Genomic DNA, 13301 nt, shown 5'->3' on the forward strand with positions numbered 1-13301 from the left:
AAAGAGCAAGTTGAAGTGGAGAAAAGAAAAAGCTTTGAGCCTTGGGGCATTCCAACATTAAGAAGTCATGGAGAAAAGGAGAAACTAAGAAATTAAGGAGGAGCTATCAGTGAGGTAGCAGGAAAAGTAGGAAAATGTGATATCCTGGAAACTCAATAAGGAAAATATTTCAAGTAGGAGGAAATAATCAACTGTCAATTCTTGTTAATGAGATCAAGTAAGATGAGACGTGAGAATTGACCACTGAGTTTAGCAATATGGAGGCCAAGGCCGTTGGTCACATTTGTTAGCAGTGCCAATGGAGTGGTGGGGGTAAAACCCTGACTGAGAAAGATTTGGGAGAGGATAGGAGAAGAGCTGGTAACAGTGAGTATAGTAGTGAGAGGGGTAGTGGGGTCAGGAGAGGGTTTTTGTTTTGGTTTAGTTTTTGGTTTTGGTGAGGGAAAGAATTGCATATTTGTATGATGATCCAGTAGACAGGGTAAAGTTGATGATGCAGGAGAAAGAGGGGGCAATTTCAGGAGCAGTGGTTTTAATTAGGAAAGGGTGTGGGTATCCAGTTCACAAATGGAGGAACAGGACTTAGATACCCATATACTTTATCTACGGTGATAGGAAGACAGACAGAGTTAATGGGCACAGATGCTTGAAGATGGATAGATAACAGTAGTAGAAGTTTGCAGAAAATCTCCCCTGATCGATATTACCTTTGACTCATTCTCTCTTTCCCTCATCACTCACATCTATCAATTATCAATCCCTGCCTGTTATTATGAGTAATTTTCTCATAAGTGATTCGTCTTTTTTGTCTTTGTTGCTATCTCAGTCATTTATTTATTTTTTCCTCCCTGGACTACCAGTACAATTTACTACCTGGTCTCCTTACTTAGACATGTTTCCCTGAAATTCATCTTCTACACTTCTTCCAGAGAGGACTAGCTAAAGCAAATATTTAATCATGCCACTCTACGATAAGAATGGATAGGAAGTCTTCCATGAGCTGGACTCTACCTAGCTAGTTTCCCAGCCTTTTCTCCTGATACATCATGCCTCACTATATGCTCCAATAACATTATACCATTTGAACTATGAAATTTCTTCCTCTAACTATCACTTTTGCTTGAAAGGCTTACTCAGTGGAATTCCCTGTTATCTTCCCCACTTCTCCTTCTCTCCTCTGCCTTCAGCTAGACATTCATTATCCTTTAAGACTCAGTGACTCAGATCAAATGCTCTGGGAACACTTTACAGAACCCCTTTCCCTTCCATAGCTGAGTTGGATTCTTTTCTTTTCAGTTTCAATACCAACCACCCATGTCATTCCTTTCTATTGTTCCATTTAGCATATCAGTTCATATCTAATTTATCAGACTCTTGAGCTTTTGAGAGCAGAAATCCTGGGTTATTCATCTTTGAATTCCCAGTACCTAGCATAGTAATTGGTGTAAAGTAGGTGTTTAATAATGATGATATGAACTGAAGAGTGCACTTCTCTGGGAGAGAACATTAAGATTTTTTACCACTGGAGGATTAGGCACTAGACAAAACAAAAAACAAAACAAACAAAGAAAAAAACTAGGTCTCAGTGGGGGAAGGAGTGCCTAGGGTGCCCAAGAAAAGAAGTGGCATGATTAGATGGCTACAAGATTGAAACTAAAGAAGATAGCAGATTAGCCTGATAGCTCAGAGAACCCATGACAGAGGGATTGTAGGAGGGTAACATAAGACGGTGAGGGCAGAGCACAGAATCTTAGAACTGCCATGGATGAGAAGTGAGGGGCAGTACGTGCTGGCAGAGGCCTTCTGGATTCCAACAGGGAAAGCTCTGATGGCAAAACTAAATTGGAGTGCCTGATTCATTACTTCACACCTACCCACCCTAAGAGATCTCAGAAGCTGTCTTCAGCCCGAGGGCCCCAAAAGCTGAAAGCATTGACTAAAATTTTGATGTTTTGCTCATAGGAATTTCACTTCCAGTAATTTATCCTCATGGCATATCTGGACTAATGTCCATACATGTACATAAATGGATGGATATTCACCACAATTTTGTTTATAATAGAAAAAAATTAGAAACCTAGGTCACTTGTCTCATATTTTTCTATATTTTAAATTTTGTAACAAGCTTTGTAACTTTTTTATAATCATAAATCTAGAATAAAGTCAGAGAAGCAAGCAAACTAGCACAAAATCACTTGGAAAAGCCTTCCTTGTAGCATTTAATTCATATTTTTATTATGAAACATTATTTATAAAAATTAAGTCAGAGATAATATTTTTGAAATCTCCCCATGTACTATCCCTTATTAGTAATCTAGTTTCTCTCTTTGCGAGCATTCAGTTATTATTGGCACATGGAAAGAAAAGTCATATGTCACTAGGGGGAGGTAGTTCCTATAACAAGGAGGGGTGCTGGAGGTTGGGGAGAGATTTAGAGAGGATAAAGCAAGGGTTAGGAGACTGTCTGCATCCATGAGAGGAGTCTCAGCTCTCTTACCCTCTTATGTCTCAGCTTCTAAATTGTAATCTCCCTCAACATGCAGGGACCATGGATCATCCAACTTTCCATAACTAGTATTGAAAACCTAATGTTGCATATATTTGGGTGCTCAAAAATATTTATTATTAAATGCATGATTAATTAGGCTTCTTTTCATACTTCCATTTTGAAACTTTCAAAGTAAGTTAAAATTTTTAGTGAGAATATACTTACAGTTGAACCACAGGGTGAAACTTTTCTCTGAAATCAACTCTCAGTGGGCAGCCATATTTTTCCCAATTATATTTTACTCTCTAGAAAAGGAAAAATGCTTTAGTTATTTTCTATATTTGGTTGATTGACAAAATTATAGTTTTCTTACCAAGTGTTTAGATGGTCGATCCCTCAGATATGACCTGTAAAAAGACATTTTCAATACTTAGAATCTTTCCTCTTCTCAAATTTAAAAATTAAAACCATGACTTTGTTTGGGTAAAGAGCTATCATAAAAGTCAAACAGATAAACCATAATTACAAAATACTCCTAAAATATGTGGAGATTAAACAACATACTTCTAAATAACACATGGATCAAAGACAAAATCTTAAGAGAAGTTAGAAAATATGTTCAACTAAATGAAAATGAAAACACAACTTATCAAAATTTGTGAGGTGGAGCAAAATCAGTGCCTAGAGGTAAATTTATAGCAATAAATGTATATATCAGAAAAGACTGATGATAATAGGAATAAATACTAACTGATTCTAAATTATTGATATTACATTAATATAAAACTCAATGTTTATGTTAAAAAATACTTCTTACTTTTCAATGATGTAAAAAAAATCATGCTGAAGACATTCCTTTTTATCAAATCTACAAAAAGCAAAACATAATGAAGTTGTAATATCATCGTTCCTTAGTTACTAGCACAAACATTTAATCATTTAACTCAGTGATTCTCGAACTCGAAAGTATCACAGAATCATCACTTATTGAATTAGAATCTTTGGGGTTGGTGTGTAGCCCTAGCATTTCTATTTTTAAAACTCAACTTCACAAATGTTTCTGAAGGTACCAGAATTTGAAATATACTGATTTACCTCTTATATTTGATACATGTGAAAATTTGTAGAAAATCCATCAAAATAAAGACAGTTTTCTTTGGACTGTTTCATTCTTCATAATTTTTTAAAACACGGAGTTCTAATTGTTACTAGAGACTCAGTTGCTCAGGTAAGGATCTATTTTAAGAATTCACATAATTTCTAGAAAGGGTTTATGCAGACATAAGGCTATCATGGTCTATAAAATGATAGAGTTTTTTTTTGTTTGTTTGTTTGTTTGTTTTTTTTTTTTTTTTTTTTGTGGACCACGGGCCGACTCTCTAAATCTAAATCTGAGGCTTCTTTTTTTTTTTTTTTTTTGTGGTACACGGGCCTCTGACTGTTGTGGCCTCTCCCGTGGCGGAGCACAGGCTCCGGACGCACAGGCTCAGCGGCCATGGCCCACGGGCCCAGCCGCTCCGCGGCATGCGGGATCCTCCCAGACCAGGGCACGAACCCGCGTCCCCCGCATCGGCAGGCGGACCCTCAAACACTGCGCCACCAGGGAAGCCCAATGATAGAGTTTTTAGTAAGTTAAATTATTCATTTGACCATTTTTGCTGGCTGCTTCCAGTGTAACTCAGAAGGAACCCCAGTCACTGCTGTGTTTATATAGATATTGGAAGACTAGGACCACCTCCCACCCTGAATTCAAATTAGACCCCAAGAGATGCCCTCCTTCATTGACAACTCTTCTGTCAGAAGTATCATGGGCCCCGTAGGTATCCTTTGCTGATTGTGAAAACTTAGGCCAACCACAACCTGAATCCAAGAAATTAGGGTCATTTTTAGAGTTCCAGAGCAGTGGGTCATTGACTAAGAGATCTGGAAAGAGGTCCTGAAATCTGTGTTTTCAGACATGCTCTCCAGGTGATTCTGACGAGCAATGTAGTTTGACAATTGCTCTCTAAACCTTCCCAGAAATAGATTGATTCAAGCTGTTTTGCATCTCACTGAAGAAGGAAATCTTCACGCAGTGATACTGCATGCAGGGGTACTGGGAATTGATTTTGGTAACATGTTGCTTAGAGCAGTTATTCTCAAATTTTAATGCCCCTACTAATCTTGGAAATTTTGTTTAAACAGAGATCCTGACTCAGAAGGTACAAGGTGAGGCCTGAGATTCTGCATTTCTAGTAAGTTCCCCAGTGATGCCACTGCTGGTCCATAGATTATACTCTAAGGAGCAAGGATGTAGACCATCCCAGAAATAAGATGCTATAGGCTGTTTACATCAGTTAGCCTTTGTGTTTTCTGGAAAAAGACTTATGGGAAATGCAAATTCCTTGCTGAATGAGATGGGAATATTTAATTATCTATCCGGCAACTGATTGTAAAAATTCACTACTCAAAAGATTATTAGAATGACAGATGAATAGACCTTTGTTTTGGATGAGAGCAAGCCACTTCATAAATAGATTCAGATAAGAGTCAATGTTACCCCACCCTCACCCTAAGCACAGGAAAGGAATTGCAATATATTTTTGTCTCCATTATACATTCCACCTCAGTTAAACAGATTTGTGTATGCAGACCTTTATTCTCTCCCATGCAGAAAAAAGAGCTGTGGATGACACAGTTCCAGTGTGCTTCATTGTGAACCATAGTAAAAATCAATAAAAGTCACACCTTGGGATTCTCTGAAGGAAACACTGGTGGTTCTGTTAGATTTGCTCTAAAAAACTTTCTCATGGGGGCTTCCCTGGTGGCGCAGTGGTTGCGCGTCCGCCTGCCGATGCAGGGGAGCCGGGTTCGCGCCCCGGTCTGGGAGGATCCCGCGTGCCGCGGAGCGGCTGGGCCCGTGAGCCGTGGCCGCTGGGCCTGCGCGTCCGGAGCCTGTGCTCCGCGGCGGGGGAGGCCACAGCGGGGGGAGGCCCGCATACCACAAAAAAAAAAAAAAAAAAAAAAACTTTCTCATGGAAAAAGGTGCAGGAAACTGAGGCATCTCTCTTGTGGTTACAAGCAGTTCTCTGACAGAAATGAAATTATAACTGGTTTGAGTAGGATGGACAACAGAGGTAAGTTTTTCTCCCTCTCATTTCTCTGGAAATGAGTTGTACTCTGAAGAGCTGAGAGACGTAATGCAAAGGATGGAAACTGGCTTATGAAAAGGGAAGGTAGAGAAAAATGCTAGCAATGGAGACAGAGGTTAAGTCTGTCTGATCCAAATGTAATATTTGAATATGATTCAAATGTAATATTTGACTTGGCCAAAAGTTCAAACAAGTCTGGTTTGTACAAATTATCAACTTATAATGAATGGATTTCATATGGACATGTCAGTCATTGGGCTAATATTATCTCTAGTAATTACCATTTAGTTCACCATTCGTTTTTAAACATAAAGAGTAAGACAAGTCAAATGCAAATATACTTGCCCTTTAACAGCAATGAATTTATTAGCATCACAGCCAACAGATATTTGGAACACCTAAAGTAAAGTAATTTAGGTGATGAGTATAGTGGTTCTAATTCACATGATCTAAAATATTACTACAGCTAAAAGCAATTACATTTTAGATTTGAAATAACCTTTTAAATGTAGAGTTTTGTTACACTGCTCTGTGATGTTTTCCTCCTTCTTCTTTGATAACTTTTTTCTTTCTTTGCTTCCTTTCACCCTTACTGCTCACAAGGCCCAAAGGTTGGGTCTCTGCTTTCTTACTTCGATGTGATCTCTCACTACTACCTCTACAACCATGACTATCAACTCTGTAGTTCCAGCTTGCACCTGACTCACCTGGCAGGTTTCTGTAATAGTGAGTTGGCCAAAAATTTCATCCAGGTTTTTCTGTAAGATGTTATGGAAACACTAATTTGACTTCTTTTTAGAGTCAGAGTCCTGGTTCTTCCTCAACTGGGATAAGCTACTTATATTTATATCTGGCTTCAGGACACCTTACTCACTACTGTCTACCCTGCCCACCTCTCCAACCCCCACCCCAGGCTTTCTAATTGGGATTTAGATACTTGCCTTATGTTTTAAACATGTCCTGTATGTTGCATATTTCCACAAGGCAAATCTAAAACACCCTTGGGCGTCAGGAGGTTGGGGTTATAGAATGATATCCAGCCAAGCTTGATGGATTTAAAGAATTGCACCTGCTAAGCCAAGAGCTTTCAGTCTTCATTTGAAAGGTATGCTCCACAGCAGGAGTTCATGGATTTCATTTCTTGAACTATCTGATCTCACCCATGGGACCTGATTTGTTCTCTCAACAACTCTACCCACAGTCCTTGCTGTCCATCATTATTAAATCTTTTCCCATCAAATGTGTTTAGAAACATGTGTCTGCCCTTTATCTTTACTAAATTATCCATATAAGGTACATGGTTGGCTGAGGTCCTCAAGTTTTTCATAGTTAGGACACACCATCACTTGATGATCTTATTTGTAACATCTCTTTTTTTATGGGTCTTAGTTCACAAAAATCATTCCTAGTCTCAGAATTAACAACCATGACTCAGATTAAAATACATGAGTTGACCTGCAGGTGGCTCTTGAACAGGAGCATGGGTACAGAATGTGGGAAGTATGAATAAGACTGTTTTGTAGGGTACCCACTGCTGGAGGGCTGACACATTTTCCTTGGGACAGGACACCTAACAGAGAAATTCTGACATATAGCCCAAATGAAAACAATGAATGTAGTAGTTTTCTTTATTTAATATTATTCTCTTAAGTACAGAGACAGGCAAAACTGTTTCTGCCTTAGCTCAGAATCAGACACAGCATATTCCCTCGAACTGGACAGAACAACTGAACTGAGAAAGGAATTCTAAAGGCCTTCAACACAGAAATGTTGGTAGACAATATAGACAGAGTGTAGTCATCTCTCCCTGGGAAACTTCATCTTGGAAGGAATTACTAACGCCCTCTGAGGACTGGTTTACTAGGGTGGCCTCATTGCATTCTGGTTCTTGGTGTACAGTTAAAAAACTGAGATGCAGCCCTGTTGGTGCTGTCAGTTCTATTTGCTGCTCTGCTGCAGGCTATGAAGACTAAGTAACAAAGACGGCAGGCTCATGTTCAAATGGCTCAGTCCATGGTCCATTTGGTCCAGCAGGTTTAACAAGGGCTTAACTTCATGCAACTAGAGAAGAAGTCTGTGGCCCCTCTGTCTATAATATTTATATGGGAGGCCAATGACTTGCTTACCAGTGGGGATAGGAGCACAAAGAAGGGTTCCTGTGATTGAGAGCATACCTTGTAGTTGTGTATATGTTTTAATTTTCTTGGCTAGTTAGAGGACATACCTCCACAAGGCCACATTTTCCTGTTGCCTAAAGGGCTATGGCATATTCCATTATCTTCTACTATATGGCATACTCTCCATTCTATTTCAGTGGGTGGGTCAATACAAACTACCTGAAATGGGCACAGGTGGTGGCTAGATTTGAACGGTCCATGTCTTGGGGTGTGCCAAGGAAGAAACCAGTAATATTAGATAATTACTCTGTGACAGGTACCGTTCTGGGCATTTTACATAAATTATCTTATTTAATACTCTCAACAAAGTAGATAAATACTGTGAGATGGATATTATATTTCCCCTTTTACAAATGAGGCAGCTGAGACTCAGAGTGTTTAGGAGCTTCTTGAAGCCACTAGGTGGTAGAGCTTGGATTTGAACTCAGGTTAGGTTAACATGTTTTTGTAATGCCTGGGCTGGGCAGGATAGGGTGAATAAGGATCCCTAACAAATCTATAAATTAGACAGGAAAAAGATGGAGGAAACCACGGTGCTTCAGGAAGGCATCTTATATGGAATATGGTAGAGCAGTCGAGGAGCTGAAGATAGAAAATGCAGACCAAGGCTGGGGCAGGAACTCACTAGGCTGCTGTTTTTTGCTTCCTCAGCAGATTAAGCTGGGTAGGCAGCATGGTGGGTAAACAGGGGGAGTGGTCAGTATGCACCTGCAGGCAATTTCCTGGGGAAGCAGTGTGTGTCAGCAGTGCTCAAGGATGGATCACGTCTGCCTCAGTTCAAGGCTCCCTTTAAATTTATGGAACCTTGGGACTTCCCTGGTGGTCCAGAAGCTAAGACTACATGCTCCCAATGTAGGGGGACTGGGTTCGGTCTCTGGTCAGGGAACTAGATCCCACATGTTGCAACTAAGAGTTCCCATGCCGCAACTGAAAAGATCCCACATGCAACGAAGATCCTGCACGCAGCGATGAAGATCCTGTGTGTTGCAACTGAGACCTGGTGCAGCCAAATAAATACATTTAAATTCATGGAACCTTGCCCTGGTAGGAAGAGGTTCTTGGTGCTGGGGTCCTGAAGAGCAGGGACTATGTCTCATTTAACTTTGAATTCTTCATGTAGGTATTCCCCATTGTGCTATGCCTGATATATAGTGGGCGCTCAATATATGTTTATTGATTATTAGTTGGAATGAGAAGGAATAAAGAGAGGAGGCATCCCTCCGTGTCGAACAAAGACTCAAAGGAGGTGGTGGTGGGTGATTGCCGGAACACCCCACTGCTATATCACATTGCTGTGCTTTTGTATATGCCTCTTCCTGCTCAACTTCTACTTACTCTTCATCAGTCATTTTATGCATCACCTTCTTTTCACCTTTCCCCTCCCAATCAACATTGCTTACTTTTTTCTCTGGGCTCTTTGGTAACTGTATATCTCACTTTCTTTTACACTAGTTTATGTTTTCCCCTTTGGAAGGGACTCTTTTCATCTTTGTAACTCCCATTACTTAGCACACAGACTGAAACATAGAAACGTGGTAGGCACACAATAAAATTTTCTGAATGAAGAAATGATCCAATTTTTAAAATAAATAAACATAGCATAAATATGGATATGACTGGCAGTCTTCTCTGACAAACCATATCCAACTTTAGCTGTTCTCATTAATTTCAGTTTTCCTCTACACAATTTTATTTATGTTCGAAAACTAATAATTTTACATCTTTGTAAGTGTTTATATTCTGATAGTAAACTCATGGAGGGCAGTAATCTAATCTTTTTCCAAAGTAAAATTATGGTCTCTCTACAGTGAAACATTACAAAATGTTGCTACGTATTAGGGGGAGTGATATTGAATGGAGTTAATACGTATTATTTAGCTTTACCACTCATGTATTATTGAAGTAAAATTTTCAGTCTTCTACCCATGTCACTTACCTTTTGGGAGACTGGACACGTTTTTGCATGTTCACTAGGTCTAACGTGTACAAGCAGAAGACCTGTGTTCTGGTATCTAGGAGAAACAACACGTACAGGTGATTATAGAATCACAAGGGAGGTAGCCATGAGTGTGCCTTTGTGCAGAACAGATGAAAAGTCCCATTAACATGTTGTGATTGAACTGCCCCCCTGACTCATGAGGAATTCTAGAGGCCTCGTGGTGGTGGTGGTGATGGTTTGCAGTTTCTGCTAAGGTGCATCGTGGTCATCTCCTAAAGTCACTCCCATCTCATGGTATCCCATATTTTGGCCAGCATAGGATAGGCACAAAGGGAAATAAAAATGAGTTTCTCTCAGCATTTCAAGCCCTCTGTTTCATTCACACCCTCAGTCTCCTGAGGATGGGGCTTTGCTGCTGACATCTTGCCCTGCTTCCTGACAGTATTACAAGGCTGTAGCCATTGCATAGGTTCCTTCTCTAGCCTCTACAGATTTTTTTCTCCTATTGATAATGCTTTTGGAACAATAGATATTGAGTTATGAAGTTAGTTTTCTGAACCACATTATGCTGCATAATATGATCTGACTGGAAGCAAAAGGGAGATCAGACATAATGCCTTTGTAGATTATGAAATGCAAGTGAATAATTTTGTGCTCAGGCAAAATAGGAGGGCTCAAAAATTACAGAAGAAAAAAATTTGAAAGTATTATTCCTTCCCTGCCCCTAGTAAGGTTTTTACATTTTGAAAAAACAAAACACAAACAAACTAACCACAAACAAATGTTCTTTTCCTTCCAATATTCATTATATTTTAATATTTATCATATATTAGATATAAAATGTACTAAATAAGTGAGGATACAAATAGTACATTTTAATATTTTTAAATCACTGTACCATATTTCGTCAACTCTAAGATACATTTTTTATTTCCTTTAACACATTTGAAAACAGGAAGCATCTTATAATTATGCCAGTTATAGCTTTTCCCCCCAAATTGATGGAAATTTTGAGCTGATATATTCAGTAATATAGTATAGATCTGTAAGAAAAGGACACCAAAGTAAATATTGAATTTTCAATTTTCTACATAATTTTACTTATAGGTAGATTTTTTGTTTTCCTGCCATGGCTGATTTCAAAGCTTTTGGTATTTTTTCTCAAGTCTCAGACTGACCTAAAGTATCCTGGACAATTTGATATATATTGTACAGCAACAGAATTCTGAGTAAATATCCACAAAATCAAAAATTCCCAAAGGAACCCACAACATTAGAAGAATCAAGAGAAAAGTTGGTGAGTTAGGGGGGAAGGGATGTATAGAGCCTCTCTTGACTACTGTGTCTAAAGCAGCGTTTTTCCTTACACTTCCTGGTCACTCTCTACTGCTTCTTTCTGCTTTATTTTTCTTAATAGTACTTATAATTATTTGGGACCATCTTGTTTATTTACTTGATTACTTGCTTCTTGTCTTCTCCCACTAGAGATATGTCTGACGACAGCAGTACTCTATCTTTCTTGTTCACCATGTGTTTTGAACACCTAGAGTGCTTGGCATGGAGTGGGTATTCAAACTCATGTGGAGTAGCAGCCTAAAGAAACATGAACTTTTCCTTAGAAGAACAAGGTATCTTTCCAGAAAATATATTGAGTCGGGACATAATGATAACCTAATGCCTTAGGATACAATTCCATGTTGGTTATCTTCCTTCCTCCAGAAATTAAGTGTTTAGGTCCTGCCTTATTCCAAGATTCAGAGATGGTGTTTTATCTGACTCTACTCATAATTAAAGACTTTTTGGGATTAGAGTTCTAGTTTTTGCTTAAAGATAGTATGTAAAGACTTTGGGATGGGAATGAATGATAAAAGGTGCTCAAAAATTATTGAATTAAGAAATAGCCTGGTGTTTTCTGCACCTTCAGTTGGATGAATAGCACCATCAGATAGGTCATGTTTTCATTTAATTAAAGGAGTATTTTACATTTTTATACAGAATACTATTTTCACATCTTTCCAGACATTTAAAGGAATTTGAAATCTGGATATTTAAAAGGATATGAGGTCATTTAAATAAAAGAATACATATAAATCAGTAACCTGAATAGCATATTTAATATTGAGTAGGCTCTTTTAAAAGTCATACTTACTGCAACTTGAAATAATCATCTACTGCCTCATAATTTATATTCTGAGAAAATGTTATTGTCTGAAAAAGAAAATAAAACAGTTTATGTAAAGTAGGAAAATTGGGAATGGGGACAATGGATACTTTCAAGACAGATTTAAATATTTCTTTAGGTAAGAAAAATAATATATTTAGCACTTTTTTTCTAATTTCTTTTCTATCTCAGAAACTCCAATTATGTAGATATTAGATTTACTTTGTTACATTTCCTTATTTTACTTTTAATTTTATATTATCATAGTTCTTTTATTTATACTGCTTCTCTCTCCCTCCTCATTTGACTTTTGTTGTTGCAATATTCTTATTTTTATTTTTCATTTATATCAGTATAGCAAACTTTTCACTTTCTTCTCTTTTCTAATAACCTGTCTGTGGACCTTTTAATTTCTTCTTTGATGTTTTCAAATCATTACAAAATCATATTGTCTGTAATTTTTGAGACTATGGGGAATTATTTGCCAGAATCTTTCTTCTGTTGTTTTTGAGTAATTTTAAAAAATGCCCATTTGCCTTTTGCATATTTCTTGCCATTTTCTTCCCTCCAGGCCATGTTTCATCTCAATTTTCAGAATTCTGTATGGTTGCGATCATCTTAGGGTAAAGCCATTTACAGAACATATATAATTATAGAGGCAGAAAATTATAAACCCCACATTTTTAAAATATGGTAGCTAGCTACAATTTCTCTACCCCTAAATTACTTTTTTGGTAGTTCTTTGTTATATATATAAATATATACATAAACATATGTATAACTATTCTATATATAAATAGTCTATATATAAATAGTCTATATATCTCTAGAGCTTTATATACAATATAAAGTATATATGTGTGTGTGTATATATATATATATATATATATATATACTGATCTCCAGGGAGAGATCAATTGTGAGGATTGACTAATCTGTTGTGAAGAGAACAGAGACTCTGGCTCTAAAACTCCTTAGTAAAAAGTTTTATTTCCACAACAAAGTTTATTTACTCGTATGCTGGATGCTAAGTGGTATGACATAAAATATGCAATCTTTTATGATAAACTTTAAGGCAGTGAATGTCATCACATTAAAAATAAATCTAGTTTCATGTTCAAGGAAAGGAACTATCAAATTTACACCTGTATTCTCTTGTATGCCATGTTTTTCTCCATATGTAATCTTAAAAATAACTTTACAAGAAATTTGCAGAGACAGAAATGAATGAACAATAAAGATGACAGTTAAAAACTCATGGGGGGGGCTTCCCTGGTGGCGCAGTGGTTGAGAGTCCGCCTGCAGATGAAGGGAACACGGGTTCGTGCCCCGGTCCGGGAAGATCCCACATGTCGCGGAGCGGCTGGGCCCGTGAGCCATGGCCGCTGAGCCTGTGCATCCGGAG

The 13301-nt window shown here is 38.0% G+C and overlaps 1 protein-coding gene across 1 annotated transcript in view; it reads right to left on the reverse strand.

The window, feature by feature from the left end:
• The window catches only part of CATSPERE (catsper channel auxiliary subunit epsilon), a 239544-nt gene that overhangs the window by 55125 nt on the left and 171118 nt on the right, over positions 1-13301 (reverse strand). The window contains exons 11-16 of the mRNA XM_024133633.1: positions 11885-11943; positions 9733-9808; positions 5965-6017; positions 3306-3356; positions 2862-2895; positions 2714-2793 (exon numbers count right to left, since the gene is read on the reverse strand). Of these exons, the coding sequence (XP_023989401.1) occupies positions 2714-2793; positions 2862-2895; positions 3306-3356; positions 5965-6017; positions 9733-9808; positions 11885-11943 (353 nt within the window). The remainder of the gene's footprint in view (positions 1-2713; positions 2794-2861; positions 2896-3305; positions 3357-5964; positions 6018-9732; positions 9809-11884; positions 11944-13301) is intronic.

Source organism: Physeter macrocephalus, chromosome 4 (assembly GCF_002837175.3).
Source record: "Physeter macrocephalus isolate SW-GA chromosome 4, ASM283717v5, whole genome shotgun sequence".
NCBI lineage: Eukaryota > Metazoa > Chordata > Mammalia > Artiodactyla > Physeteridae > Physeter > Physeter macrocephalus.